Source organism: Mycetomoellerius zeteki, unplaced genomic scaffold (genome assembly GCF_001594055.1).
Source record: "Mycetomoellerius zeteki isolate Tzet28-1 unplaced genomic scaffold, Tzet1.0 scaffold433, whole genome shotgun sequence".
In the NCBI taxonomy this organism is placed as follows: Eukaryota; Metazoa; Arthropoda; class Insecta; order Hymenoptera; family Formicidae; genus Mycetomoellerius; species Mycetomoellerius zeteki.
In genome coordinates this window covers 134,558-159,430 of record NW_017257428.1, presented here as the reverse complement: position 1 = coordinate 159,430, position 24,873 = coordinate 134,558, and the positions used below count along the sequence as shown (strand labels likewise).

Below are 24,873 nucleotides of genomic sequence, written 5' to 3'. Positions count from 1 at the left end.
TTTTAAATGTTGTGTACATTTCAACTTTTGCATTATCTAAATTTAAATTTCACAGACAATCATTTATTCTGCAAAAACAATCCTAAAAATATACTTGCGCGATTTTTATTTTTGATATTTAATGAGCTACAAATCACGCAATCGTGCAATTAGTATGCATGATTCTATTTTTCTAATAATTATTGTTTTCCTTTTTCATCACACTCGTCGATAAAGGTGATAAGCGTTTATTTGTTGGTTACCATATGTTCTCGAGTATCATATGTCGGTAAACATGAATTTTCTGAAGATAATGCAGTTTTCTGCACGTATTATATATAATTCATATGAAATATTTTTATTATTGAAGGGACAATAATTTTTTACGAAGTTGCATGATTTTTATTGCAACACGAAAATGTCATATATATTTTTCTGTAAATTTTGTTAGATCATCACAATTTATAAAAAAAAGTTTGTGGGTAAAGCAGTAATGTTATCGACGCGCAACGAAGATGTCTTCTCTGTCTTATAGGATGTTGAAAACGAAAAAATATCCAAAAGCTTTGCATTTCTTCTGAATAATAATATTACATAACAATCCCAAAAAAATAACAAAGCTTCGTATTTGTATGTGTTGCGTTTTTTCATCATTTTTATCAACATGACACAAAACATAATTAAAGTATAATAAATTAAATTTCTCAGGAACGTTATTTGCGCAAAATATAATTATTAATATAAATAATTAATATTGAAAAGGATAAAGAAATCGAATTGAACAAAAAAAACGTCACCAGATAAGTGGCGAGATTAGGTCAATGTTCTATGTCAGCCGAATCAGATCTGTGCCTTTCTATCCTGGAATAGTTGGAAACACTTTATATACACCGCGCGTCCAGAATCTCATCTAACACGCTCCGGCCATGGAAGTTATACTTTTATTACCGGTTCTATTGAACTTAACGAGGTCAATTGAGGCGATACGGTTGCCTTGATTTTACGATAGCCGAACGCGATGCGGCGATAAACGCCGATCCCGCCGACCATAAATTGTAATCCACCCACGCGTTTAACAGCTCCCTTTTCGTTTTCAGCACCTGTACCACCTGCAGACCGGCGAAGGGGCGTTCCGAGAACGCGGGAGGGGACGAGGCAAGGGCGCCACGAGGGTGAGTAATGCGTCTCGATTTAACTCTACTTTCCATAATTCAATTCTTAACTTGACAATATAAATGGCACGTGACGTGACTGGTAACTATAGAACTATATATGTTCTAAATAGAATAATAAATTATACATATATATATAACGATTATAATAATAAATTCTATATAGAATTATTGTATTCTTATAACTTTAAAATCCCTTACATAATTCGCGGAGAGTATTATCGTCACGTTGGCTTATTCTTGAATATATTCCTGCAGAGCGTAAAGATTCAAGGATAAATTAACCCTCCGGAACTGACGCCAAAATCTGTAATATAGTTACTAACGCTGGCTCTGTAATTTAATTTAAATGTTAATTAGAAGGCACTAATTAATTTCTGGGAGCCAAAATGACGTAACTTATATAAAAAAGGATTAATATAAAGTATATTTTAATGAGAATAATCCAAATTTGCAAATGTAACAAAGAAAATTGAAATTGTTTAACATTTTTTACAAAGAGATTTATAATTGAGTGGATCCAACAGACCGCCAGTTCGGAGACTTAAAACTAATTACGCGAACTGTGACGTGGTGAAAAAAATAACTGATAGTTTATTGTCTATCGAAATCGATCGTCGAAAATCGATGACTAGTAATCTATATTCTTAATTACCTGAGATGCCGCGCCGTAATGTGTTTAACCCTACTTCGCTGACGCAGGCCAGCTATCTCTCGGTACCGGCTGTACGGAGTTTCAGAACTGATATTAAGCAAGGTGGTATTGATCGACGCACGTTGCGCCTGTCCGCGTTACTGCACCGCCATGTTTAAAATCCGCTTGTGCCTTAAGCCACCGTGAGGACTTGAGCACGCATGCGGCGAAATGACGGCGCGAGCTACTTTATTTCGCCGTCCTTGGGGCGTACAGCATTTAATTTTCATTTCCTCGCGAAGGATGTCAATGTTCAACTCGATGTTGCCTACAGGGATCAATCGTGTAACTTTCCCTGAAACGAGAACGTGAAAAGTGAAAATTTTTTGTATATGTATGGGTACATTCATACGTACGTAATAATTTTCACTTTTCATATTTCCACGTTAGGGAAGAAGTTACACGATTAACCCTCTGATCATTATATTATCAAGCTGAATCACGATTCGAGTCGAGTTGCTGGACACGAGTTCTTCACTTCGATTACGCTTGAGCTTCCCTTCCAAGGCAAGAACGAGATGTAATTTCTTATTGTTTTGTTTCTTTCTCGAATTTTCTGTTATTCATCGGGTTTAGTAGCGTGAAGAAATCGGCCCGGCGACCCACAGGGCCTTTTCTTATCTAATCTGTCAACATGTGTGGATAAGATAGCTCCACATTCCTATATTTAATCGCCCTGGTAAAATAAGATAGGGCCACACTTGTATATCCGCTAAATCCCAAATAAACGCGACTCTCATTTCTTTTTCCTCCTTTAACGCGTTCCTTCCGTTTTCTCTTCTCAGATCTATTTTGAATGAATCGTCATCGTATTGCAACAGTATAACACAAAACGTACACATGTATAAAAGTGTAATAAGCTAAAAAATGAGAAGGAGGTACACAAACGTGATAGCGTCCTGTACAATACAGTAATAAGACGAAAAAAATCCTTGGCGGGCAAAGATCAGCGAGCTAAGGAAGGCTTAAGGATAAATCCGTGAGGCGGTCTTTCGAGGACTCGTTTATTAACGTCCCTGCAACTTGTTGCTGAGCGCGTTGCCATGCCGGCCCTTTTGACCTCTTTCAGGGCATCTCTATCCGCGTCGGCCCTCTTAACGACGCGATGCGGAGGGACGAGTTCTTCGGTTGGATCGATTATCCGTTAGCAATTGAAACTGATTGAAACATCTGTCTTCTTTCTTTTCCGAATTACGTAAAGGGCATCGAATCTTTTTCAGGCAAATTCATCTTTTCGTAGTAACGTTCTAGATCGAACCTTATAACCATTCGGCGACTTCGAACGTCTTAAATTTTAAATACGAAAAGAGCGTTCGGATAGCCATTTTACGAGCAATGCTAAAAAAAGACTTCAAAAAATTATATATTATTAACTCGACTCTATCCACGCTTAATGTCCTCGCTAGAACGCGCGAGCGCTTTTCGTTCCTTCCGATACATAAACATTTCTCTTGACGGCGCGGGCGGCAGGTATTCTCCTGCCCCACCATCGGCCGCGTTTTACCCCCTCTGTCGTATCAGCCACCTCCAGTTACAATGACGTGTTGGTGAACCATCCCCACTCTATCGCCGTCGACGTCGTCGTCGTCGTCGTCGTCGCCGTCGTCAACGGCAGCGACACCACCAATGTCGGCCCTATTGCTTCCATCGTCTACCTACGGAGAGCCATAGCAATTTCGCGACGCAAGTTTTGTTTCTCCTTTCTTCTCCGCGACTTCACTGTTGGAGCACGTCGTCCCGCCAATACTTGGAGCGTGTTTTTCTCGTATAATACTCCGATATTTTTTCCCCTCTTATTATTATGAGACGCGTAGCTATTATGGAAAGTTTAATCTACCTACGCTCGTAAATAATGCTGTTAAAATTGTCAGACCTATAATATACAGTATAATGTAGGTATATACGCGTAACATAATATTGTTGAAATATAGCACAGTTTGAGTAGTTAGGTGTAGTTTGATCTTCCAACATTTATGAGAACTTATAAGAGTGATGCATCATAACTCGGAAGGATTAAGAAACGATGTAATAAGATTTTAAGCCAACAAATATTATTTTACAATATTAAATAAAGTTTATCGACAATATTAATTACATTTTTTTTAACCGTAATGTGAATACACAACAAATTAGAAATAATGGCCCTGGAACAGTCAAGCTAGATCTTTAGTGCTTAAATAAATAATTCGGTGTGAAATGTTTATTCGTTGTTCAACATAAATCTGTAACTAAATCTAAAACCATAACTAAAAGTCATCCTGATTTATTATTAAATCGATGGTACTTCATTTTCTCTTTTTTGAATATCGAAGAAATATCGGATACAGTTGAATACACTTAGTTAGCAAGGAACGCCAGACAGGAGTTGAAAACGCCAGACTAAGAGCCGTAGAAAAACAAAAGTACAGAAAGAGAGGGAATGGAAGGACACGAAGAAGAGCGGGGGTCATGTAGAATCGACACGAGCGTGCACGAGCGTTTCCGAGCGAAGCGAGCTGTTCTACATGGAAGAAACGGCGCCGTGTCGTTGCTTCATGATGGAGAGGTAGACCATCGAAGCTTGTTTACACGTTCAAAGATGTCGAAGTGGAAGAAGCGGTCAATGTAACGGTCAGGAATCCGATTTTGAAATCGCTCTTGAATCCTCGAAGATAATTACGAGACAATCAAACGTTCTCCTGTTTTACGATCCAACTTCGATCCTTCTTCGGAATATCGTTGAAGATTTATATCAAAAAAAATTCTCTTCAGCTGGTAAAAAATATTACGTATCGAATATTCTATAGGAGTACTTCTTGATTGAATCTTCCTTGGTCATACTTCCGATCGTACCGTCATGGCAGAAATCGGTGCGTCGCGAGGAGACGCAGGAATTCGCGATATCGCGTCGCGATAACGCGCGACGCGGTGGCCCCAGTGGGGAGATAAGGGGAAGCGAGTCGTGGGAGAGAAACAACGAGGCACGACCGCGCACACCCACACGTGCGATTGCGCGCTCGTGCTCGCGAATGGGAGAGAACGAGAGAGAGAAAGAGAGAGAGTGACGAAGAGGGAGCGTAGAAAGGTGGGAACGCAGTCGCTGAGCGCGAAGAGGCACGAGAGGAAGAGGAAGAGGCAAGAAAGAGAGAGCGGGGAGAAGGGATGCGAGCAAGAGGGACGAGGGGCGGCGGGCAGGCGGGGGCGGGAGGGAGGTACCGGAGGAAAAGGGAGAGGCGTCTCATGGGAGTTATTCGGCGGATCGCTCCGCGACCAGAGTGATCTCTCGTGAGTGCTGAGAACGATCGATTCGATCGGCAGTCGAAACAAGTTCGAGCGCTGTTGGTTGTATTCGGCGCGAATCCTTCTCCGGTGGGAAGCGGTCTCTGGCACGGGTTTCTTGCTCCGTTGGTATGGGTGTCCCTGCCAGTGAATCGAGAAAGGAATCACGTTGCGCGCGCGAAGAATAAACTTAGGGTACGGCATACGTACATACATACGTAATTTGGTTCGTACAGAGTCGAGTACGAGTGATCCCATTCGTGTTTCAAGTGCTTCCAGACAAGATTTTAGAGGAGGAGATCAAGTGTGTTCACGAAGCACTGGGCCGTAAAGAACGTTGTCGCGAAAAGTGAGTCTCTACCTTTCTCTCCCTTCTTCATCGATCGCATGATGAAATATTACTTTTTTAATTCATCTCTTAGCGTCGAAAGTGCGCAATTGGCACGTGTTTGAAGCGCACCTCCACAAGCGCAACGTTCCCGCTTCTCTTCGACCGGCCGGCAAAACTCGATGAATCGTATTTTTGCACCGTTTCTTTTATATTTGTTAAACAAATTGAGAAATCGACAAAAACAGAAAGGAGAATATGAGGAATCTGACGACTATTTCGTCATCGGTCTACCAGTCGTATTTATATTTTTGGAGAGCTTCAGAGACTCGAAGCGATAGCGTGGATTACGATGTCGCAATACGATTCCTTCACGACGCGTACAAAGAAAAAGAAACCGAATGATTCATAAAAAACCTCGAGCGCCTGAGCTACTTGTATATGTGAATGTGATATTAAGCGATAGCTCATATTTTTTTCTATTCAATGTCACGCGTAACTCTGTTATATAAATCTTTAAAAAATTGCAATAGGATTCGAAACAAAACTTCGTTGCTTAATTGATTTAGCCTGTACGTAACGCTCTCTCTAAATCAACTTTATACAAAGCTGCAGGTTTAGATTACGTTATCGATTGTTGTCGAAGTTGATTTAATACAATAGAGAAAGAAATATGAGAGCCAAAGAACGAGCTTCTAGGTTATAAATTTAATGTATTCGCTCTTAAAATAGAACAATGATGTATTATTTTTTTATACTAACGTAATCAGTCAAGAGCAAAAGTAACATTGCTTAAAAATTCATAAATACAAGTATAAATAAAAACAATTTGGAACAAATAGAACACAATATTCTATTTATCCTCAATCGTTTTTATCCATATATTGATTTTTATTCTTATTTACGAATTCTTACGCGATGTTATAATATTTACTTTTGACTAATAAGAAGACTTATTGTTAGTATTTTCGAAACTATATTATTCTTTTTTTTAAATATACATTACATTTATAACAGTCTTACATATTCATTATTTAACCTTCATAATCTTTATTATTACTTTGCAAGAACCGGGTTTTCATTTTATTGTATTCTTTAATACACAATTTAATTTCTGCATAAATTATCATAACGAGTCGCTGTAAAGTCGTGTTTCAATTCTAACACTTCGGATTATATAAGACAATGCTCGACTTGTATTTACAAAGCGCGGCCCTTGCGCTTCAAGGATCAACGCTGAGCGCGAAACTCGACTTCGCAAACTGTACTCTGCCGGTTACGCAAGTCGGCATTCGTCTATCGTGTTCGCGGAATTTAGGTCAAACGACGTGTCCTCCGCCACTATCGGCGGTCCGACGAAACGTCACGAATTCCGCTCGTTTATTAACTTTTTGCTGTTCCATCACTGCGCGCGCTCGCACTCGCGCGCACAAACCAGACGGCGATCAAGGTGATCTATAACGGAGAAAAATATACGCGCTGACCTGCGAGTAATGCGATCGATTGAGCGAAGCTACTCGTATGAGACGCTCGGGAAAGAATAAAATATTCACTGACTTGTTAGAGGCGTATTAAATTGCAAAAATTTCATTAGGGTTTAATAAATGAGGGATCATATCCACACAGAATTTTACACTCTAAATTTGGAATTCTTGATAAAAGGAACTATTTCTTCTTTACTCTTTTCTAACACTGATCCTTCATATATCATTTTATGATATATGTATATTAATATTTGTGGATATCTTTTAAAATAAATTGGTGTCGAAAGTCGTGTCGCGTTGCACAGAACGTATAAAGGAAAATAAGGAGCGCAATGAAACGCGAGTATCGTATGTACTTATACTTTCATTTGGCTTAAGTCAACAAAATGTGAATCACCACGAGTGGAATGGCCGACGCTGACGTTGAAATCGGTTGGTGGCGGTCGGTCAATGCCCACGCGCCAACCACGTGGTTTGACAGGGCTTCATGCCCGATTATTTCCAGAGCTCTCGGCTCTGGAATACGAGCTTCGTTGTAATTGGCAATCCAAATCTGTCAACATTTGCGCTAATCTCGACCCGATTATCATTGGTAATGAAAATATCACTGTCGATGAGTCCTCAATATGAAAACGTTAACAATGCTCGACATTGTTCTCTAAATTCTTTAGAGTGGAATCTCACTCTAAAGAGTGTGAAAACTGGGCCAATCTTGAAAAAAAGCGACTCAATTTTTAATCTCTAAAAGTAAGATTTTATTCTTCAGAGTGATAGTTCACTCTAAAAGTTTTAGAGAGTGTATTTTCCAACTTATCGTAAAATATTTGTATATAATATTTAGAATATAGTAACATTAATTGAAAATGAAGCGAAGAACTGACAATGAGTTCTCTCCCGTCTTTCTCCGAATCTTGAAAACTCTACGCGCGGTTGATCCTGGATAATTGGCTATTCGCCCACATCTGTATGAGAAGGTGAATCGTAACAAGATCTAAAATAAGTAGACGATGAGAGAGTACCAGCTAATCCGAATCGTCTCTCTGAAAAAGGTCAGTCGTCTTGTCTTACACTTTGCTAATCGATGACTGACATTTCAAAGAAACCATCATTCCCTTTTGGACATATTCAATGAAGGTTTATCGGCCCAACCTGCATGAGACATAAAAGCGGCAGTTTTTAAGGGCTTTTTTCGTTTCCTTCTTTTCTTTTTCTTCTTTTATTTATTTTTATGAAAAAATGGATCTCTCTTGATCTACAATACAATGCAGGAAATTTTTTATGAAAAGAACGTTCAACATTCTATTATAGATGAAAAGAACAGTATTTTCTGAACGTTCGACGTTTTGTTATAAAGGAAAAAAACAGTATTTTAATATTTTATTTTTCATAACGCGCGCGCGCGCGCGGCGCATACGAATGGAAATTTGAAAATGCTGATCCAAGCAACTCACTGAGTGACAAATGTTCCGCAAGGGAAAGAATTCTCCTTGCGAGCTCAGCGTAGGTCCCACTTGGCCCCGTCTATTTATAAATCGATGCATAATATAATACATATTTAACACGTGTCGTATCTCGAAATGCAAAGGCGATTTTGATGCTCGACAAATAGCCTTGAAAAATCGACTACGTCATGGCTAGTCAAATTCGTGAAGGGAGACATTTGTAAAGAAATGGTGATCAGCTTAGTCGACGATGCTTGTTGAATTATGGAAACCATTTCAGCCGCCTCGGCCTACTTAAGCGGTGTCGTTATTTTTAGCATTAGGGTCACCACTGCCGTATAGCTGGCTTTAGTACCATCCTTTCTTCCTACGATTTGAGTCTAATTTTCTCAAGACCCTTCGTGACTCGATCGTTTCCATTCTACTGATTCCAGTCATAAATTCAATTATAAATTCGATCAACCTACGTTTAGATCAAGAAGTCTTTTTTGCATAGAAAAAAGATTTGCATAAGATTTTATATTACTCAAATTTGTGCCGTGTAAATTAATTTCAGAATATACACTAAAATCCTTTTTTAAATTGTAAAGTTTTGTACAAGTTTCTTATTGTGTGCGAGACACGTAGAAATTAATGCGACAATGTTTGTTGCAGAATTACCGGAAAATCGCACGGCAGGTTAGCACACCTGATAGCGCACCAGCTGGTCTCGGCAGCCCGCAGGGTGGTATTGGCGGTTTGCAGCAACAGCACCAACAACAAACGCAACAATCTTTGCACCAGCCCGATCCCATGCAGCAAACCAAGGACAATCTCAATCCCGCGGCGAACCAACAAACAGGCGCCCTCAGAAACGGCAACCCGCCACCACCTGTCGTATCCATGGTAAGTTTTAAATCTCTCTATTAGAATTGTTTAAATTACACGAATAATGATAGATCTCTTCGTCACGTCCTCTCTTTTATTATAATAAATACTTGCGATGAAAACTCGAAACATATTATGTATGCCAAATGTGCACCTAAGACACCGATTTAAGAAAATTCGTAAATTTGAAAATCTTAGGCCGCTATTCATAGTCGATTCTTATATTTAAGACTATTTTAAATCCAATCTTAAGATGTCATGAATCAATCAAAGAACAGTATTAGCATCTTAAGACATTACTTAAGATGGTCTTGAAATAAGAATGGACTATGAATACCGGACTATGTAAAAAGAATTTTACAAGGATCACCTTATAAAGATCAAATCGGGTCGGTTAGGACATGTAAAAGCAATTTTAACGTTCGCGAAGCGACGTTGCTCGCGACGGTCCATGACTGCAAAGGAATCGACTGCCGAAATAGCGGCGTAACATGGAGGGCAAGGGTAGACTACCGGCAGACAGTGAGTGCGGGGGCGGTGACCGGCCGCCAACGCGAATCAATACCCGCAGGAACAGGAGAACCACCGACCTACCGAGAGAGACGGAGAGAGAGATAGAAAGAGATGGAGACCGAGAGAAAGAGAGAGGGGAAGAGGAGAACGACGTATCCCGGGGACGAAAGGAGAGAAAGAGAGAAGCGATGAAAAGCGAGCGGTATCAAGAGGTGGAGCAGAGAAGTAACGATACGATAGAAGCCGGCAAGGGTAGCCGCTTGCATCGCAGGGGTACGCCGAGGCACGCTGGGTTAGACCGTCCTCGCGATTCCTATATGGAGATTCTTTTAATACATATCGTCCCGTTTTCTTCGGCTGCCGATATTAATAATTTAATAATTCTGCTAGAATTGCGTTTCAAGATTGAAAATTAAATTCGGAGCGCAGTTTGTAGGATTGGATTTGATTCTCTAAAATCTTCAGAATGGAATTTAACTCGAAAGAGTAAAATCTCACTCTTAAAAATTGAGAATTGAGCCACTCTTTTTCAACAATGGTTCAATTGTCACTCTTTAAAAGTTAAATTTTTTACTCTAAAGATTTTAGAGAGTAGTATATAAATTCACACCGAATTATTTAAGCATTAAAAATCCAGGTTGACCGTTTATAGTCTTTATTTCCTATTTATTATGTACTTATATTATGGTTAAAAGATACTTTTCGTAATATTATTAATAATTCTTGCAATTTTTTTTTTCGTGGCAATGAAAATTCCGATTGTGGATCCTCGAAATAATCGTGGGTGCTGGGACATGCAATTTAGACGATAAATGAATCACCGCCACGTTCGTCTATGTGATACGTGAAACTCTTTATATATGTATTCTTTAATGAAATAAATTATATATCGATATATGAATAAAGTTAGTCGCAGACTGTGCGCGATTCGCAATTCGAAGCAGTACGAAATTCGCAATTTGCTATTCGTATGGGATTTACAAATAGTGCAAATGGACATATATTTATCGAATTTGCATTCATCGTTTACCATTCGTGCCAATGCGCCAGCGAAGTGGTTTTGTCGAAATCAAAGGGCGCGAATCACCACGAATCGCACACAGTGGCATAAGCTTAAGAGGGATACTGCATATCGCGTATTGCGTCGACGATAAAAATTCGTAACCTTGCAATTGAAGCGCGTTTTTTTAGCGTTTTCTTCATCGATGCGAATCTTTTTCCACACAGCGAACATTAAACTTACTAAGCGCTCTTCAAACAAAAATCTCAAATTATTCCCCCAATATTGCATTAATGTCAATATTATAATTACACACTCGACAATATAAATATAATATAACACGTAGTGTTACATAACGGTTATATTGTTGAGCGCGAAATTATAACGTTAATATTATGTTATTTTAAGTTAGTGTCAACTAGGAAGGCTATGATACACAAAAAACTTAAACAATAAGGCATAGCAGTATCAACATGATATATTTCAGAAATATTTGCAAAATATTTCATTGCAAGTACTTGGAACATTTCAGCAATTTTTCATGAAACCTTTATAAAATATATAAATATGTCCAGAAAATTCGAGCTTTTTAAAATATTCTTTTTCTTACAATATTCGTATAATATTTCTGCATTAAATATTTTTGTGAAATATTTAATGCGATATTTTAAAAAAATGATTCACATAAATATTTTAGATGAGCTTTACTATTAGTTACACACATCTAGCGACTCGTCGCCATTAAAACGCAAGGAGCAGAAGAAAAGATTGAGTTAAAATTACAAATCATCAATTAAATCTTCAATTAAAAAGTCGAATCGAAAGTCGCAACTAAATCCCAGCTACAATCCCAAGATACATCATATAATCACGAAATGCTATTAATTTACCCGAATCGAAATTGTCAATTAATCGGAACGTTGCCACACGCAGCCGCGGTCATTTTAATTTGCATAATATTTCGATATATTTCGTATAGCGTTCAACATTTGCGTAAAATACGTGCATATAAATGTCCAATTCATTATCTTTATCGTTAGCTTTATTGTTGCAATATCGATATCACTTCCAGACGTAATAAACTTCAACATTGGCGAAATATGATATACGTCACAGGCACAAAATATAATCTGTTGGCGTATTGCTCCCTTTCTGCGTTGCATTTAAACGCGAGAGCGTTCTCATTGATGTCTACACTCGGCGTTAATTGTGCATTTCGCACGTTTAAACGTTTAAACGCGGCTATATCCGACTGCGGCAAACACGTTCGGTGTCGCGCGCGGCACGATAATTGCTAATGCCGTGGCGATAAAGGAATCAACGTTACGGCGGGATCGTATTCGTCGGAGCGTCCAATTATGCAATAAACCGAAACCGCGAAATGCCACCGTCTGATCGTTGGCGGTGGGCAAATTGCGAATTGCGTTCCCGTCGCCACGTACGTGCGGTTTAGCCGCACGCGAACGTTCGCAGAAAGCGAGAGGGCACCTGTTCCCTTCTCCATCTCTCACCCGTTGAAAATTCCCTCTTTGAGATCCAGGCACGCGTCGCGTTGCATCGATTACGGTGACTGTAAACGCGGTTGAACTCACCCCCGCGGTGGTAAGATCGAGGAAACGCGGGGGAGTGGGTGAAGAGCCAGTGAAGAGCTGCCGGGGTCGACAAACTCTCCCGCGAATATCCGCCGGAAGGGCAACTTGGCTCCCGAGGGTCATGTTTGGGTGCTGTCACAAAACGTTCCGTTTTATCACGCCAGGGTCTTAAGTTGCCCTAGGTCACGATGCCACGAGAACGGAAGGATTTTCTCCCTGAGGGAGAGACAGCGCGCGCGTGCGTGTGCAATGTGCGCGTAAGATGGAAGAGAAGGAGGATGATACCGAGGTATCCCGTGCCACGCTTGGCGAAACGCCCAGCTCTTTGACGCTATCAGCCTCGACCACAAACACCGATTCACGGCCACTACGGTTCTCAGAGAGAGAGAGAGAGAGAGAGAGAGAAAGAAAGAAAGAAAGAAAATCGACTCCCCCCTTGAGATAAATGACTCTCGGGGAGATCGAACGTTCGGCACGAGCCGGTTGTTTCAATAGCTCGTACGCGATAACGCGTTAAATGTCAGACAGAAGGGGTTCACGCTTGCTTCTTTTTGACATAAACAATTGCTTTTTGTCACACGTGTATAAGTACATGCGTAAACGCGGGACCTAAGTCTTTTATCTATTTGCGAGCGCGGTGTGCTTTATCAGCCCTTTTGGATTTTGGAACCACGTGTGTAATCGCTCAACGGCCGGGGGTTGCTCGCACGGAAACTCGATAGCTAAGCATCAACTTAGAATGACGAGGCGGATATGATCCTCCCGACTACTTAAAGATCTAAAAACGAATTTGCCTGCTGTTTGAAGTTTGAATGTTCATCTCGGTTTCCTTTCTAAAGACTGAGATGCGTCACTCGTTAGTAATTTATGGGGCAACCGCTGTGAGAGCGGATGACAAAAGATCGACCGCGGTAAACGGACGAACGAACCAATCGTCCTGACTCTCGTTTTGCACAAAGTTTTACAGTCTGGCTGCGAGGTTGCCGGCTCTTTCTTCTCCTTCGATTCGCATCGTTGCGGACGGTTCCTCTCTGCCTCGCTGTGCCTCGATACGTCCTTTTTTTTCCCTTCGACGCCGTCTCCGTCGTTCCATCCCAGCTCGCCGAGCTCTCTCTCTCTCTCTTCTCTCTCTCTCTCTCTCTCGTTCTCTCGTTCTCTCGTTCTCTCGTTCTATCTCGTTGAGAGAACGCGGGACAGGGAGGCAAAGCCGAGAGAATAGTCGGACGAATGAAAATGAACGAAAGTGAACTCGCACAGCTCCATTTTTAAGCACGTGGCGTCATTTTATCTCCGGCTATTGCCGTTATCGTTGTTATTTATTACACGATAAAATGGTTTTACAAAAGTATATATGTCAGAATTATATCTATAGATGCCTGAAACAAAGCGCAAGGTAGAAATGCCACCTCTAATATAGACTCCATTCAGATTTTAATTCTCAATTCTCGATACGTTAACGTATCGTATTTCACGATCTGAAGAAAACGACGTTAAACGACGATTCGTTCATTCTCTTTACGCGCAGTCACCCGGAGTGATGCCGTTTTATGGTGATTCCGGCGCCGGTTTCCGTCCCACAGCCGGATTTGGAAATACGGTTTGGCATCAGGGAGTCGGACCAGTTGGCACCGTAGCGGTTGAAACATCACCAGCACCGTGGCCACCTCAGCAATTCATTCAGCAGATTCCCGCACCAAATCAACTCGAGGAGTTGAGGTATCATCCTCAGTATGCAGGCGCAACACCTTACCATCCTCAAACAGGTGAGTGAAACTCAAACGAAATAATATAGCAATACTAAGCAGGCAATGCTTGCGAAATAACAGTGATATTTATTATATACTCGAGTCGAATTTTTTTCCTACTTTCAACGTCAATTAAATCTCAGAAACCTGTTTTGATACTCAAACAATCAAATAGGATCTCTTTTAATATTACTTAATCTACAGCTTCTATTTAGAAAACTTCTTTTAAACCTAAAAATAGGAAGTTTTCCGATAACTGCCATTTACAGGCTCAACGTAGGAGTTCAATTTATTAGATTAAAATCTATTATAAATCTTTAGACCCTATGTCCCAATTATACATCTTTAGAGTCTACATACGTCCTAAAACTAAGGTTCAAAGTAGGAGCAAAACTTTCGACTCAGGTAGTTTTCCCGTAATCATTGTGTTATGCGTTCGAATCCGAAAAGTCGTGTGCAACATATACAAAAAAAGAGGACGGCTTTTAAATAAGCACACATACATACATCCCTATACGAAACAAGTTAGCGGTAGAAAGAAAGAGGAAATTCAACGTTTTGATCTTAGTTCTGCCGTGTCATCAAAGTTTCCGCTTATCCTTTCATCGGAAAAAGAACCGGCGATCTCTTTATCCTCTAGATCACCGATCGAGTTAAGCTCCGTAACTAACGGAGGAGATTAGGCTTTCGGAAAATCGTGTACGAGTCCGTTTCCGATGGTCAGTCCCATGGTGGAATTAGAAAGGTGACCCATTCCGAAGGATGCGTAGTGGATTAAAAGTAGTAGGGGGATCTGTCAGCCAATCAAGTTTTGAGCTTATTTGCAGAAATTCACATGATTCGTTCACGCTGCAAAAAAGTACAATTTCTGATTGGGGATCCTCCGCCATTATGCGCAATGGATCACCTTTCTAATTCCATCATAGTCAGTCCTTCGAAGTACGCGATCCTGTTCATTTCGATTCGACGCGATCCTATTCACTTCAACTCGATTACGAATATAAAGTGTGTCTGCGAAAGTAAACGTGACTCGAGGCGACGGCCTCAGGCGTTGTTATCCTCCGTGGCTCAGGGTGACATTCCTTAGGCGCTGCTCCAGAAGAGCTCAGGGTGTCTGTCTCAAGCGTTGCCACGCGGCTCAGGGTTGCGACCCCAAGGCGTTGCCGCCGATCGGGATACATGCCCAAACCTTGATATCAAAATCTGTATTATTTCAAATATATAAATACTTTAGACGTATTATTACACTGTTGTGGCATACATTTATATATAATATACTATTATATGCGAAACTGTAACAAATGCTTAATAAACAATTTGTGATCCTCGTGATTCTTGTATTGTGAGAATAACTATTAGACGTTCACGCGAAAATACGGTGCAAGCACGAAAATTGGTTGTGCCGATATACCAGACACATTGTATCACTCTAGAAAAGAAGTAAGTTAAAGTTCGAAATAATTTCCGTTTTCTTAAACGTATATACTGAGCGTTTTTGGTGAGAGACATGACTATCTTTGTGTCGTGTCAGGTAAGATCGCGTGTCAGGTAAGATTCGGTAAATGTCTATATCAATGTATTAATTTCAATATTATAGTCCCGTATCAGCAACAAACATTTATAACGGCGGACCAGTCTGCATTTCAACGAGCTGGAACGACAGGACAGTACACCATCACGGGGCAACCTTCACCGTTGACCCCTGTCGTAGGACAGACGGTGGTTTCGACGCCTCAGAGGCAGTTGAATGGACAATTTGTAGATCCCTCGGCTACCACTAATCAATCAGTCGCTTACGAGCGACAGGACTATGTAAATGGTTATCAACAACAAGTAAGTGTCTCTGATTACATAAATATATAGCTTCAATTTACACATATGTTTCTTTATACTCGCGGATCCATTTCTCACAATTTTCTCGTATTTGTCCCTATTTCGATAGCCATTCTAAAGAATCATATGAAGCATTTGCATCGAACGCTACACATCGCAAAACGGGGCTTCTTGCAGGACGTGACAATGGCGCCGCCTCCGTCGACGACTCCGACGAGTCGCAGCAGCTCAGTACATATGGACAGTCAACAACAACAGCCACAAGGAGGTCCGCAACAGTCATCGCAGCAGCAGCAACAGCAGCAGCAACAACAAACTGCCGCGGATACGCAAGTAAAGGGATTCGCAACGATCGCCTCCACCAACGTGTCGGGAAACGAGATGCCTGGGTATCCACTTCAACCGGACCCACAGAGTTTACACAACTCTAACGGGTATCCAGGCTACGTGGAAATGGGTCAACAATCAACGCAGAGTCAATGGCAAATGGTTTCGCAGCAACAACAGCAACATCACCAACAAACACAAATGCAACAACAATCGGTGGTCGACAATAATCAACAACATGTATGGTCAGACACAAGCGGAAAAATGAGCAGTAGTGTCAACAGCAACCTGAATTGGCAGGAAGGAGCGATGCAACAGTCACAGAAGCCTCCATCACAGCAACAGCAACAAAATATGCAAAGCAACATGAAGTCTCAGGTGGAACAGCAACAAACTACTCAAATGCAACCACAGGAATTGCCAAGACCAGCGAGTCACATGAGCTGGGAGACCGGAAGCGTGAAGGAACCTCAAACGCCTCAATCGTGGTCCGAAAACGCCGACAACCAGCAACAACAAACTCAGGGAAACTGGTCGCAACAGAGTCCGAAGCTAAGGGATCCACAAAACTCACGGTTGACTCCATCCAGTCAGCAACCGTCTCAACATCAGACCTGGCTGCAGCATTCTCCGAAACTGTCAGACCACCAGCACAGTAATGCTCAACAAAACGCGAGAATGACGCCATCCGCCCAACGTAGCTGGCAGCAAAATAGTCCGGAAATGCAAGGATCTCAGAATCCGAGATTGACGCCTTCCGGACAGCAGATGCAACAACAGCAGTGGCCGCAGCAGACCAAGGTGGAGCAGAATCCCAGACTCACACCGTCCAATCAAATATCGTGGCCCGACACGCCGACTAGTCAACCGAATTGGTCACCAAATAGTATAAAAAGTGATAATAGTCAACAGCCGCAGCAACAATGGCAAGATTCGCAGCCCAGTCCTAGACGGACCCCGAGTCATCAGTGGCAAAATCAGCTGCCACAGGAAAATAAACTGGATAGTCAAATGTCTTGGTCGCCTGTAAATTCTGTATCGGAAACTCAACCGATTTGGGGACAACAGGCGACAAAGCAAGACATGCAAAACTCAGGAGAGAGAATTGCATGGCAACAACAAACAGTAGATACTAGTAAACCGAACGGATTTCCGGAAAATCAAGATAATCCGGAAAGCCATGTCTATGTTCAATCTAACCGAGTGAATCTTAACAGCCGATTGAAATCGATGATTTTGAACAAGCAGCAGCAGCAACAACAGCAGCAGCAACAAATACAACAACAACAGCAAACGCATCAACACCATCAGATGCAATCACAACATACTAATACCAACAATGGATCCACTTCGGAATATCCAACGGACGATCAAATACGCGATGCACATGAAAGCAACGAGAAGATGCAAGAAAAACGCACGGATCATTTTATCAATCAATCAAATATTATTTCGATGACGCAATCTAATGAAAATTTGACCGGTAATTTTTTATTGCATAGCCACCACCCTCGGGTAGAGAATTTGCCCGACGGTGGTGGCTTATGGGAATGGACGGAAGGAGAACATAATCACAATAATAACGATATCGATAATAAAGATGATAATACCGCATTGCCAGAAAATGGAATGACAGTTTTCGAAAATTTTATGAAGCTCACTGCAGAAAATAAGAGTCAATCATATGACAAAGACGAGGATCAACATTCTTGGGAGGCAGAAGGAAGAAATGATAAAGATCAAGAGATCGACGACAAGTCTTTTCAACAAAGATTGTGCATGGATCAAATTGAGAACACGTCTTTCGAGAAGTCCCAGAAGATATCCGAAAATGACGGAATAAAAACCGATAATCTGAATTTTTTGAAGACAAACGCTGCCGATCATATGTCTTTTCAAGATAAATGCGATTCTGACCGGTTAATTAAACAAGAGGTCATCGAAGAACATAATTATGTCCACGTATCCCATGATGCGTCCAACATAGTCGAGAACGAAGAAAATCAAGAGATTACTCGAGATTATAAGTTTCGCGGCGATGGTGGACCCGCAAAGGTATCGCCATGTACCGGTTCTTGGTGCTGTCGAAGAGGCGGGACCGAACAGCCGACTCCTGAACATCTAAGAGACGGCTGTTGTCAGGGTCTCCAAACCAAGGATGAGATACTAGACGATTCCACGGAAAAAGCTGAGTTAAAGAACGAAGGACCGCACAGTCCGCGTACTCCAACTACGACGACTGTGACGACAAAGTTGCAAGATCACTTGGACAAATTGAAGAACAATGTCAGGACCGAAGTACCGGACTGCAACTGCTTCCCTGCCGATAAATGTGAGTTACAATTAAGTATTCCGTACTACACTAACATTGAGAAAGCACACTAGCCACGAAAGAACACACGGAATTGAAAGTTATAAACATACTAATATACCTTTTATTACCAATAACACCAACCGGTTATGCATCCTGAAATCCGGAGGAGAATGTGTGTACCTAACGTAACCCCTATTCGCAAGGTCGTATCTGCTACGTGCGCGGCATAAATGTTTCCGCTTCTGTTACTTCCTTTCGTTTACGTGTCAGCCGTTCGTAAATAAAATGTGGTTCAACCACAAGGTCCGCCAGAGCCCGGTTCGTACTACACTCACCTTGGAGCGGCTGCAAGTCTGCCTGATCTTCGGAATGATCTCGAACGAAGAACTGGCCTTAAGGGCGACGCGATAAGATTTGAAAAGGTCGTCTATACTGGCAAAGAGGGCAAAACCACGCAAGGGTGTCCAATGGCCAAGTGGGTAAGTCGTTTTCTCAAAACAATCGTGTAATTATTATAGTTAGCAATGATTATAAAGATGATGTTAGTAAAGAAATATATTGTAGCAACAATGTCTGTTTTTCTCCTTACGCGAAATTGTAACATCGATAATTTGTTAGATCATCCGACGATCCGGCATTGATGAGAAAATCTTAACCGTGGTGAAACATCGTCAAGGTCACAAGTGTCCAACCGCCTGGATCGTTGTAGCTATGGTTGCTTGGGAAGGAGTACCGACTCACGAAGCAGATCGTATCTATACTCTTTTAAGTCACAAACTCAATCGATTCGGGCTTCCAACCACCAGACGATGTGGTACCAACGAACCGCGAACTTGTGCATGCCAAGGACTCGATCCTGACACATGCGGCGCTAGCTTTTCCTTTGGCTGTTCCTGGTCAATGTACTATAACGGCTGCAAATATGCCAGAAGTAAAACCGTCCGCAAGTTTCGATTGTCTGTACGATCGGAGGTAAATATATTGAAGACTATTAAAATGACTAAAAAACTAGTTGCATATTGTAACAAAAGAATTGTTTTGCAGGAACAGGAAGTCGAAGAGAGAATGCACGTTCTAGCGACGCTTTTGTCACCTTTATATCTTAGTCTTGCACCAGAGGCTTTCAATAATCAAACTCAATTCGAGCGGGAAGCGAGCGAATGCCGTTTAGGATTTAAACCAGGTCGACCTTTTTCCGGTGTTACGGCTTGCATTGATTTCTGTGCACACTCTCATCGGGATCTACACAACATGAATAACGGATGTACCGTGGTGAGTGAATTCTATATTTAATTCGATTCGCAATGTAATAATTTTTTTTCTTTATAATATCTAAAAAAAAAAATAAAATTTGTTTTTTATAAATATAATATTATAACATTTTTTATTACGTTTATCAGGTAGTTACTCTGACAAAACATCGAACATTATCGAAACCCGAAGACGAACAGTTACACGTGCTACCTCTTTACATAATGGATGATACAGACGAATTTGGTTCAAAGGAAGGTCAAGAGAAGAAGGTTCGCTCCGGTGCACTTGAGTTTTTATCTAAGTTAGTATCTTTTAAGTATTTAAAATTAATCTATATAAAAAAATTGTTTCACTTAATTATTGATCGTTATGATTGTAGATACGAGAAGAAAGGGGAGTGCTACACGTATACATAAAACCATATCTTTTACTCTTTGTTTAGATATCCATGCGAGGTTCGAGTTAGATCGGTACCTCTTCAACCGTGTAGACGTCATGGTAAAAAAAGGAAAGAAGAAGAATCGGATATTCAAAGCAGCAAAAAGGATTCAGTCAAAATTATGACGGAAAAAATAGCTGATTCCGGACGTTCGGGACACGTAGATTTTTCTAAGCTACAATCGCAGTTAACACTGGAGATGACGCCCATGTTCGAGGGAATTGACGCGCAGTTGCAGAGCTCTCAGGTATCATCCACGGTCTTAGATAGTCCGGTGTCCATGTATCAAGGATGGGGAGCATATCAAGGTGAGCAACAGTGGAATCGAAACGGCTGGCTCGAACAGCGTAATTGGTTGAATTCATGGGGAGAATATTCTTCATTTGGTGGTTTAGAGAGGGACATCAAAGTGGATCCAGACAGTACCAGTTTAGATGATACTAGGCCCAGGAGTACCGTTTCTCAAGAAGAGCACAGACCAGGCTCGAGGAATCTACCTAACTCTACAGTGGATTCAGCCAGAGGATGTTATGGAAGTTCACCTAGAATTCATCCGGTTTCACCTCGTTCGCACATATCAGGAGAGGTGTCTTATAATGCATCACCCAGGGGCTGTACCACAACGTCTCAGGATCCGAAAATGGCTTCATTGAAAGGATTGGAACATTCAAATATGGAAAATAATTACAATCATCAAATGGCTTCTGGAATTTACGCCGCTTCTGTCAACGGGCAAAATGACTGTTCTCCCTCAAAATTTGGCTCTCTCAATCCATCATTCGGCATGGAGATGACACATCGAAACATTCCATCCAAGATGAATCAGTCGCCAGTTCATGTACGCAATATAAATCAAGATTATGTTACTAATCAATTGAGATTACCATCTCCTAAATATATGGGAGATTTTAATTCACAGAAATACCCGGATACGATGACACAAAATTACATGGATGCTGAAAACTCTACAAAATCGCCATTACTGAGGCCACAAGTTGAACAAACATTTGCAAATAGGATGCAACATCTATCTCCATCGAAACAAATGCAATCATCTGTAAATTCTGGCTATCATAATCAATATTACGATGGTAACACGTCAAATTTATATTCTTACATGGAAAATAGTAATCATAAATCTATGGAAACTCCAAACTCGAATGTTTTGGGACATAATTCCTTGCATTTGCCAGAACAACGAAATGACGCGCAATGCTTGTCGAATGATCAGCGAAAATCCATTTATCATGCACAAAGACAATCTGAAGCGAAATCCTTTGTGAGCAATCATCCTCCATCGCCATCTTCTGATCAAGTTTCTTGCCCACAGAATTGGAATATGGCGAATTCATGGTGTTCTAATCAAGTTAAAAATCCACATCAATTTGATCAGCAGATGGGCGACAAGAAAATCTGGGTCGGTAAACTAACAAGATCGGATCAAACTAAAACTGCCTGGGAAACGTCATCTGAACCATCACCATTCCGAGTACCAAGAGGGAGACCACCCTCGCGAACGATATCCAATCAGAATTTATCCGCGGAACCTAATGCATATCCAAATCCTTTGGCCCGAACATTTTTAAAACCTCCAGATTCCAAACCTATATTTCCGGACGCTTCATCTAGCAACACGGCCCAAAACGGATGTATATCCAATCACTTGAAGGACAATTGCACGGAGGATAAATTGCGAGAAGGATTTTATGATAACAAGCAAGAAGTATCCAATTCAAATTCACTCGCATGGACTGATGAAGTGAAACAAGATCTCCACGCTATGTCTGGTTTAAATCACCATGCGTTTCCTCAATACGGATATCCACCCTATCCAGTGTTCGAGAAACCTTATACGAACTCATGGGAAGGTTACAACTATAACCATAATCAATCATATCAAACTCCGGAACAATTCTATCAGCAACCAAAACGTGAAGGTTGCTTCCATTCGTCTCAATATCCGTATCAGGGCCTGAACCCTACGTATCAAGGTTTGAATTCCGGCTGGACGAGGTGGGATACACCGCGATGGGATATTTACGGACCAGCACCTTATTTCCCGGTCCTGCCAGAGCCTCCTCCGAAGGCAGAACCACTCGGCGAAATAACGGACTATTCTGAGAATGAGGAATGTTTCAAGGATCCTCAAATGGGTGGTGTTGCGATTGCCTTGAGCCATGGTAGCGTACTCTTCGAATGTGCGAAGCATGAGATGCATGCCACCACTGCATTGAGAAAACCCAATCGACTCAATCCGACTAGAATTAGTTTGGTGTTCTATCAACATCGCAATTTAAACAGACCCAAGCACGGTTGGGACGAATGGGAGGAAAAGATGCGACTACGAAAATTGGGTATTACAACATCAACTAGCAACGCGTCCGTGTCGACAACCAATCCATCGACTCCAACTACCGCGACAAGCCCTGGCAGTACGACTAATGAAAAAACGATGCCACTTCCACCACTTTCGCACATTCCAAATGTCCCCAGTTCACAGTTCATGATGAGATCACCTACTTACACCACGATGACCTGGACAACGCTCTTCCCAATGCATCCATGTATGATAACTGGACCATACCAAGAAGGTGGTGCGATTGGATGAGTCAAGATTGGACGATACAGCTTCGATCATCGATGACCGAAGCTTGTATTGAATGCCATCACCAAAAATCGAATCAATTATAAAGGATTCGAGAGATAAGATCCTGGAAAAAGAATCACGATAAATTCGATCGAGGATAAAATGACGAGGCGGCGACTTTACCATGAGAGGCTTTATATTGTTATTATCGTTATAGTTAGTTATTCCGAAAACGAGAAACACATACTTTGCACTGCCATTTTTCTATTTCGAGTTTTACGCAAGATTTAAACATAGCGACAAAACGTGCTTGAAAAAAAGCCTCGCCGAATGTGACTACATCACCCTTTGTCGGGGCTCGCGTTTTATACTGACTTTTTACTGAGTTGAACTCGAAAGAGACTCTCGTAATCGAAATAGAGGCTGCAAAATCGAGACAATGGTAATGATCGAGGCTATTGATGTATCAGGAAAGCTCCGATGAAAGCTACGCCTTGCGAAGACTTTGATACGAAGATTTTCGTATTCTGACCCTGTACACTTTAAGTAATATCGCTACGTATAACGGTTTCGTGTTGGTAGAATTGTAATCTTACTAGCTAGTCGAAGTCTAGATGATGAATCATGCGATATCACACGTACACATAAAAGCACACATTGAACGTATATGCACTTCAAGACACCCAAGGAAACTTGCACGACGTGATCTCAGAATTATCGTACCTTTTTGAAGACTTCGTAAAAAAAGCAAAAGGAAAAACTAAATAATAGCGTTTATTTATATGAATATATCGCATAAAAATATCGATTATCAAAATCAAAATTAATAAAAAAGGAAAGCTTCAGAGAAAATATTATTTGTCATGTAAAACATATAATATTATATATAATAATATATATATATATATAATATTACACAATAAATATCAATATGTGGTCAAAATTAAAAAAACGGATAGATAAAGGGCATATGAACCATGAACGCAAGATTTTAGCGAAGTTTATCTTAAATTCAATACATATAATCAAGTTACACAATTGTTAAACGTTTCGGCCTTAAATTAGGCCATCTTAAGTATATAAAAATTAAATAAATCTTCAGTATATTAAAATATAAAAAAAATGGTGTATACAAATGTACGATTAATCTAAGTCAATTTTCTCTTAACATGTCTAAATATTACGCAAGAACGCTCGTTGAATTTGTTTTTCTACTATCTTTAATTGTTAGTCACAGAGTTTTCAATATATCCAGCGAATTTCGTCTTTTATTCCAATTTGTTTCCGATATTCCAAATGCTTGTATTAAGTTGTTAATTGAACGCAAAATTTCCAGATTCTAATGATCACAATATTTCTTTTTTAATTCAAAGCTTGCAATTCATCTAGCGCGAGTTATCACTTATGAAAATTAATACATACGTTCCAGTCAACTTGTGTAGATTAGTATCGAAAGTGGATGTCTTGTCACAATAGTGAAATTAGTTAAAATGTACTGCCAAATTCTCATCATGATACACTGCTTTAAATACGTGACTCAAAAGAGAGGATAAAATGGTATTAAGAAGAGGGAGCTATGCTAAGCAACGGAAAGTAAGTCTCTGCTAATTTTTCCGTATCACTCTGCTTATTCAGGCCATTAATTTGTTTTTTAATAAAGATTATTTCCGACGTGATTCTTTTTTGAAAGAACGGTTCTATATCTAGTACCTGAAAGTCATCCCAATTCATTTTGTGATCACGATCAATCTGATGTTGTGATAATACCGTGAGAGAATCTTTAGATTTTTTGACATTAGCTTTATGTTCTTTGATTCTTGTTTTGACATGTAATATTTAAACATGTTAAGAGAAAATTGACTTAGATTAATCGTACATTTGTATACACCACATTTTTTTTATATTTTAATATACTGAAGATTTATTTAATTTTTATATACTGAAGATGGCCTAATTTAAGGCCGAAACGTCCAACAATTGTGTAACTCGATTACATGTATTGAATTTAAGATAAACTTAGCTAAAAAACATCTTGCATTCGTGGT

The 24,873-nt window shown here is 40.5% G+C and overlaps 1 protein-coding gene across 8 annotated transcripts in view; it reads left to right on the top strand.

Annotated features, from left to right (window-relative positions):
• The window catches only part of Tet (tet methylcytosine dioxygenase-like), a 60,242-nt gene extending 37,329 nt beyond the window's left edge, over window positions 1-22,913 (top strand). For 6 of the 8 annotated variants that reach the window (XM_018454456.1, XM_018454460.1, XM_018454458.1 and 3 more), the window contains exons 3-12: window positions 1,077-1,151; window positions 9,012-9,242; window positions 13,855-14,092; window positions 15,672-15,907; window positions 16,085-18,566; window positions 18,852-19,027; window positions 19,167-19,520; window positions 19,593-19,820; window positions 19,949-20,103; window positions 20,245-22,913. In XM_018454456.1, the coding sequence (XP_018309958.1) occupies window positions 1,077-1,151; window positions 9,012-9,242; window positions 13,855-14,092; window positions 15,672-15,907; window positions 16,085-18,566; window positions 18,852-19,027; window positions 19,167-19,520; window positions 19,593-19,820; window positions 19,949-20,103; window positions 20,245-22,849 (6,780 nt within the window). In that variant the 3' untranslated portion in view covers window positions 22,850-22,913. The remainder of the gene's footprint in view (window positions 1-1,076; window positions 1,152-9,011; window positions 9,243-13,854; window positions 14,093-15,671; window positions 15,908-16,084; window positions 18,567-18,851; window positions 19,028-19,166; window positions 19,521-19,592; window positions 19,821-19,948; window positions 20,104-20,244) is intronic. The other 2 variants (XM_018454462.1, XM_018454461.1) reach the window with 2 other exon arrangements.
• Window positions 22,914-24,873: the final 1,960 nt, after the last annotated feature.